Source organism: Chinchilla lanigera, unplaced genomic scaffold (genome assembly GCF_000276665.1).
Source record: "Chinchilla lanigera isolate Chin_1 unplaced genomic scaffold, ChiLan1.0 scaffold00135, whole genome shotgun sequence".
NCBI lineage: Eukaryota > Metazoa > Chordata > Mammalia > Rodentia > Chinchillidae > Chinchilla > Chinchilla lanigera.
Genome location: NW_004955536.1, coordinates 3,695,495 through 3,702,529, shown reverse-complemented (window position 1 = coordinate 3,702,529; position 7,035 = coordinate 3,695,495). Strand labels below are relative to the sequence as shown.

At 38.7% G+C, this 7,035-nt stretch overlaps 1 protein-coding gene across 2 annotated transcripts in view; it reads right to left on the bottom strand.

Annotated features, from left to right (window-relative positions):
• LOC102021800 (disintegrin and metalloproteinase domain-containing protein 18-like) overlaps positions 1-7,035 on the bottom strand; it is a gene marked incomplete at its 3' end in the record, with an annotated part of 82,947 nt that overhangs the window by 55,634 nt on the left and 20,278 nt on the right. The window contains 2 exon segments of one of the 2 annotated variants that reach the window (XM_013507716.1): positions 2,188-2,332; positions 2,421-2,496. Coding sequence is in view for 1 of the 2 variants with exons in the window: in XM_005410550.2 (XP_005410607.2) it covers positions 2,421-2,496 (76 nt within the window). 2 annotated transcript variants of the gene reach the window in all.

Here is a 7,035-nt window from a genome sequence, read left to right as displayed (position 1 = left end):
TGCCTCTTATGCTGCTGGCAACAGTCCCCAGGTGGGCCTCCCACTCCCAGTGCCACGCTTACTCAGTTCAGCTGGGGGTTATAAGTTGACCACCAGTTGTCAGTCTACCACAACCAGGTAATAAAATTAACATTGCCACAAGTGGAATAAAACAACATCTTGTGCATTCTAATATGCACTGGAGAAGTAATGTTTTTGTGGCATTCCCACCAAAAAATTATAAGTTGTGAGGAGAATCAGACAAACCACAGGTTGGGGGACATTCTACAAGGTAACTGGCCTGTACTCTTCAGAAATATTAAGATCATGGGCGACAAGGAACGACTAGAGAACTCTTCCAGATTGAAGGAGACTAAAGAGATGTGATAACGGAAAGTAGCGACTATGGATTTTATTCTGGACCTGAAAGGGACATTTTTGGGACAATCAGAAATTTGAATGTAGTTTGTGGATTAGATGGTAATATTGTGTTGGTGTTTATTTCCTGATTTTGATAATCAGCTAATTACAGTTATGTCCAAGAGTTGTTCTCTATTATCTAAAAATACTACTCTTTTTTTCCCTCTCAAGATGTTTCAGTTACTGTTCTCTGTGTCTTTTCTCAGTTCCCCAGATGGGATGCTCCATTTCATCATTTAGGACTCTGTTGTCATGTTTCAGAGAAGCCGTATGCAGTTCAGCCTGGTCTTGAACTCACCTTATAGCCCAGGTTGGCCTCGAACTCACAGAGATCTTCCTGCCTCAGCCTCCCCAGTACTGGGATTACAGACATGTGCCACCACACCCAGCTACACCATGCTTCCTAAAGTACACGACTGTCAAAAATCTCTATCACTTTGTTATTTATTTGTAGTGTTTATTGTTCCTGTTATCACATTATTTCTTTGTTTAGTACCTGAGGGAAACTTGTGAGAGCAGAGGCCATATTGTGCTGTATCCTCAGCCTCAAAACAGTATATAAAGCAATACTGATGCCCAGCAAACTTTGTATAAATATTGGACTAAGTGATTGCACCTATGTCTGTGTTAGCCAGTTATGTCATGTAACCAATTTGGTTATGTTAAGATGGGCCAGAGCGTACTTTTTATATTTTATGGAAGTTAGTATCTAATGAAAGAGAGTGTTACGACATTAAAGACAACAATTGTGTTTAAAGGTTTGTGAATTTTACCTCCCTCCCAGGAAATGAAGCAGTTACTTTTCTTTGGAAATGTATTACCATGCATACTATTAGGTTTATAAAGGAATTGGTAATTCTAAAGTAGTGATGAACTTTTGGCCTTTTTCCAAAAAACTTTCATTTTTTGAATACTACCATTAGTATTGAGTTCTCAGAAACAACCTTGATTGTTGCTCATTAATTAGGTTTAGGTACTACTACTTAGGGTATGTAAGTAAGAAATTGTTTTGTTTCATAAACTGTTCCTCTTATTTGAGCAAATATAATTTACAATCTTTGTAGACAATACTTTGTACATAAAACTTCTGGGCACCAGTATCGTTTATTCATAGTTATGTTTGAGTGATTATTGTATGACAAGGACTAGATTAAGCATGGAAGACACAAAGCTTAAAAAAAAATCCAATTTAAAAATCATATTTGATTTTCAGTTTCTAAAGACTTAAAATTCAAGGAAATACATATTTTATACTCAACTAAAGGTTTTAGATGATTGATCTTAATATCATTTCATCTCTCTAGATTTTAATGTCATCTATAATGTGAATGAACTTGGATTATAATAAAGTAAATGCATTTGGATTATAAAAAAAAAATAAAAAAAAATAAATAAACACAGAAAAGCATTAAACAGTGAAAATATCCACTCAAATATGCTCCAGTGATTTTTTAACAAAGGTACAAGAACAGTTCAGTGCAGAAAGAAAACCTTTTCTATAAATGTTGCTGGAACACTTATAGATCCACAGTCAAGAGAATGAACCTGTATCCAAGCCTCACACTTTATATAAAATTAGGTCAAACAAAACACAGTATTAAACAGAAAAAGGAAAACTATAAAATATTTAGCAGAAAAACAGAAAGTCTTCAGCAAATTGGACTATATAGAATTCTCAGGTTTGATACCAACAATACCACCATTAACAGAAATGTTGATAAATCAGATATCCTCCAAATTAAACATGTGTAATCAGAAAAACACCTTATGTAAAGGATGAAAACTCACTTTTTTAATCCCCTAAAACTCCCAGTAAATGTCTTCTTTGGATAGGTGATTCTTGTGTGCTAGATTTCAAAACAGGGTTTTCTACTGAAGGTGCTTTTGGTATTTAGCACATTATTCTTGGATTTGTGATGTTTTCCCAAAAACTCTGTGGAGAAGAAAAGCCTTCTTTTTTCCAACCATGGTGCCCAAACTACATTAAGCATGTGAATATACAGAAAAGAAACCAAACTTACCTTCAGAACGGAAGACTCTATATGCAGTGTTCCTGACTTGTATGAATACACCAGGAAACCTGGGTCTAAAAGTGATCTAATTCAAGAAAAATAATGACAGTTCATTATAATGATATTTTAATAAAAATAACCACTACAATAATGAAATTAAGCAAAATTTGTTTTCAAATTTTTAAATATTATTGTATTAGCACACGTTTGCAACACATGAAGTTTATATTCATTTTAGGAAGTACATGCATGTACATAACACAGACTGATTCTTTTTTAAAACCCCCATCATCTTTGTACCCACTTTCTCCTCTCCTGCTCTAAATTCCCTTCTCCATCATCATTCTTGTTTTTATTATTATTGTTATTATTATTTTTAGCTCATGGTAATGACATATATGTTCACCTTCACTGTGGGCATTTGATATATGCAAGTAACATCTCTTAAATCTTTTTACTTTCCCTTTCTCTTCTGCCTTCCTCTTGCCCTCATTCTCCAGGACCCTTTCCAATTTGCAAAAGACCTATCTCCTTGCTTCCTTTTTTTTTTTTTTTTTTTTTTGTTTTTTCTCCGGTACCGGGAACCGAACTCACGACCTTGCGCTTGCCAGGCAGGCGCTTTTTGCTGCTGAGCTAAATCCCCAGCCCCTTCCTTGTTTCCTTTTAATAATTTTACTTTGCTCTTTATTTGTACTTTACCTTACTCAAATGAGAGATATCACCTGGTATTTAAGCTCATGTGAATGATTTATTTCACCTAACATCGTATTTTCCAAGTGTATCTATTTTCCTACAAATGTCTTCCTCTTTATAGCCATGTAGTCTTCCATTATGTACACCTGTTTTTAATTTTATAGATCTAACAGCTAAAAACTAGAAACCAATTTCTCTATTACCTTGCTTGATTTATGATAACACATAAGTGTATATGAAAATTATAACAAGTATATTAACAAGTATAACCAGAAAGCATCATGTCCAATGGAATGAATTTAAAATAATCAACGAACTTATACATACCTATACACAGTCACAGACTAGTCAGTGTTTCTAGATTTCCACAACAGGTTTAGATTCAACTATCAATACATTTAATAGCATAAAGATTACATTAATACTTACTATTAAAGAATAAAGAAGATGATAGAGCAAATCATGTTGTTTTAAGGTCTGAGATTTTTGTTTTTAGCAGGGAAAGAGTGGGGGAGAGAAGGCAGGGAGGAGGGATAAAGACAGGCAAAATATTACTTCACTTTGGTTCTTTTTGTGATGCTGCTAAAGCAACCTGCACATTCTTAGAACCTTAAGCAACTATCCTGCAAATGTTTCCTAAACACGCAGCTCCACTGTGGTTTCATGCTGGAACCAAGGAAAAGGCAACATCTTTTCTGTGTTACAACATTTCTGAGAGAAGAGGCAAAAATAATTTGTAGAAATGTACAATAAATGTTAATGCCTCTGGTGTTAATGCCTCTGGTTAGTAGAAGCACCTAGTGTTTCACTTAAATTCCACAACCCAAAACATTTCTATTGAAAGGCTTGATAAACCTACCCTGTGAAATTATAACCCTTCAGGAAAGATGATTACTAAGAAAAAATGTGCCACCAGTATTGCAAGGAGACTGGGGTTTTCTGAAGATCCTAAACACCAAAAGACATTTTCCAAGCCAGATTAGAAGACTTGAGCACTCACTTTCCTTCACCACTGCTTCTCTCTTTATGGGTACTTTGTTATTTCTCATTCATTACATATTCTCCTGTGTGCAATTCCAATATGCCATAAATATAAACAATTATAACTTTGGGATTTATAATTAAAAGTAAAAATTAAAAAGCTTTTCAGAGAAAAACTGATTTTATCAGTTCAAGCAAAATTAATAGATACATTTATACAAGAAAAAATCATAAATTTTGGCACAAATTATTGGATAGTAAATTTTCATTCAAGAGAAAAGTCACATGTTCATAATAACATGCATGTAAATGGGGTGGCAGAAATAGAAAAGTAGAAGCAACTTCTGAAGCAAGGAGTTATTAAAATATAACAGCCTCAAGCCAATGCTATTGCCCTCCCTGAGAACTGTGTCTGAGCCTAGTGGACGTGGGAATTGACAGTCGCTGGATTCTCCACCACAGGGCAACAGGATTGACAACCAACAGGCTAATCAGATTGAAGAAAAGACCAACATTCATGGGGACAGTCTTGATTCAGGACTGAAATGATCTCTTCCAAAGAGACTGGGTAAAAGACAGCCTTGGGAGATAGGCTTTGAGAGTGTGAGAACTAAATAGGGATCTCCTGGGATCTCTGGACTCAGACTAGAATGATCATGGGGCATGTTATCTGCTGTGAGAGTCCAGTGGGAGTAATTGTGAGAGAGGGTCCTGAAGAAGATATTTATCTGGTGCTATGTTTGAGCTCTGGCATTGTTGCCAATATCCAGCAGAAATCAGTGCTCTGGCCTAATTATCTTCACTAAAATCAGAGAGTCTTCTTTGTTTTGGGCATGGGCTGTGCATGGGATTTGGCGATATCCAGGTGACATTTGACACCATTGTTACTGCAGAATTTACTACCATAGACAAGGTGACATAGTCAACTGGTTTTCTCTCCATGCTGATACCTGAGCTGCCAGGGAGAGGGTCATAAAAAATACTGTGACCCACTCCCAAAGAATGGGGCATTGGTCCAAATGATTGGCAATCACAGCATAAAAAAAAGAGAAACATTGAAAGGCAGGCAAGGCAACAAAATCCGTCTAAAAACTCCCAACTCTCCCAAAACCAGTACAAGGGCATTGATGAAAGGGAAAAAGTGTACAAAAGAAATTGTTCTTTTAAAAACTTTGTTCTTTTAAAACTGCCTAGCTCTGTAACTGCTTCATAGCTTTATAATTTCTTTCTTGACCCCTGTAACCACAACAGTGTAACAGAACATACAGGATCCCTGGTTGTACCACTGTACCAAGCTTCATAAGCTGATAAGCATTAATCTACCCTGATAACCAATGATCTCACCCCACTAGCTAATCAGAAAAGCTGCCAAGCTGTTCTGTCTCACCTTTGTATGTCCTTTGTACCTCCTGCTTCTGCATCATATAAAAGGCTTAGACCACTAAAGTTTGTGGCCTGATATTTAGAAAGTGATCCTGATCAGTGCATGTCAACATAAATAAATCTGCCTCCAAATCCCAGATATCATCTCAGTGTTTCTGCTCGCTGTTACACCAAGAGGAATAAAATGATAAACTACACAGCAGATAGGTCTGAAAGGATACCATAGGAGGTGAAACAGTTCTACAAGGTGCTCAGAAAATTTAAAGAGGACATAGTTAATCACATAATGGCCATAATGGAACAAATGATCAGCAATTCTAGAGAAGACATTAATAAACAGCTAGTGGAACAAAAGAAAGAGATGCAAAACATGAGGACCCAATATAGAAAAGAGTGGGAGTTCACAAGAAAGTTCCACATAGAAATCTAGGAGATTAAAAACATGAGTGAAAGTATGGGTAGCAGAAGTGACCAACACAAAGACAAAGTATGCGACATGGAGGATAGGGCTGTGATTTATGATCAATTAATGAAGGATACCTTAAAAACAATGAGGGAACATGAAAAACGGATGCAACAGCCCCTAGATGACTTAAGGAGGAGTAATATAAGAGTAACTGGGGAGGCCCAGGGGACAGGTGGGGCAAGCAGGCTCTCTGAGCCGGCCAAGCAGGCTCCCCCAGCCCCGGGCGCCTTGCCCCGAGACAGGGAGTTCACCGGGAGGGGCAGGGCTCGTAGGTTTGAGTCTGTGCTGGACACACACGACCACGATTCCCAGCTCAAACACGTGGAGAGAGCCAGGTACTTCCCATCTAATCCCTGAGGGCCGAACGGGTGAACAAGGACCCCGCTGACATTATAGACTGAGTCGCTGTGGCGGCAGAGAGGAGATCTGGACTGAGTGGCCCAGGGGACTTCTCCAGCTGGGGGCTGGGCGAGCAGGCTCACTGAGCCAGGCGAGCAGACTCTCTGAGCCCCATGCACCCTACCCCAAGAGAGCAAGTACTCCGGGAGCTGCAGGGCCTGTGGATTCGAGTCTGTGCTTTGCCTTTGCCCAGAACCTCCAGCGAGGTGAAGTCTGGGGAAGTCTGTGACTGCTACCCATCTGGGCTGAATCTCATTCCTGTATGAGTCCTGAACTGAGTGGAGACATAGATTTAGGCAGTTCACAAACTGTAGACACTGCAGTTTGTGTCCGAATTATGCCTGTACCCTAAACTGCCTGGAGACATAGGTCCACTGGAGCGGGATTGTCGCACCAGTGCAACCTAAGTCAGGTCGTGCACGTGCACTGAACTGCAAGGGGACGCTGGACCAGAAGGTCGGCCATCAACTGAAACAAGTACCTGCGTCTGAAAACGGGGTTAACTACATACAAATCAAAAACTGCCGGAAAACCCGAAGCTAAGTAGAGCTACTCAGAGGTCACCCAGAGGCAAACCTGAACAACAGGAAAAATAGGAACACTAGTGGCCTTGGATGTGCAGCTACTGAAGAGGGAAACTGAACTTTCTGCAACCGATAGCAAACATGTCAAAACGAAAGACTAAAACACAATCCCAGAACT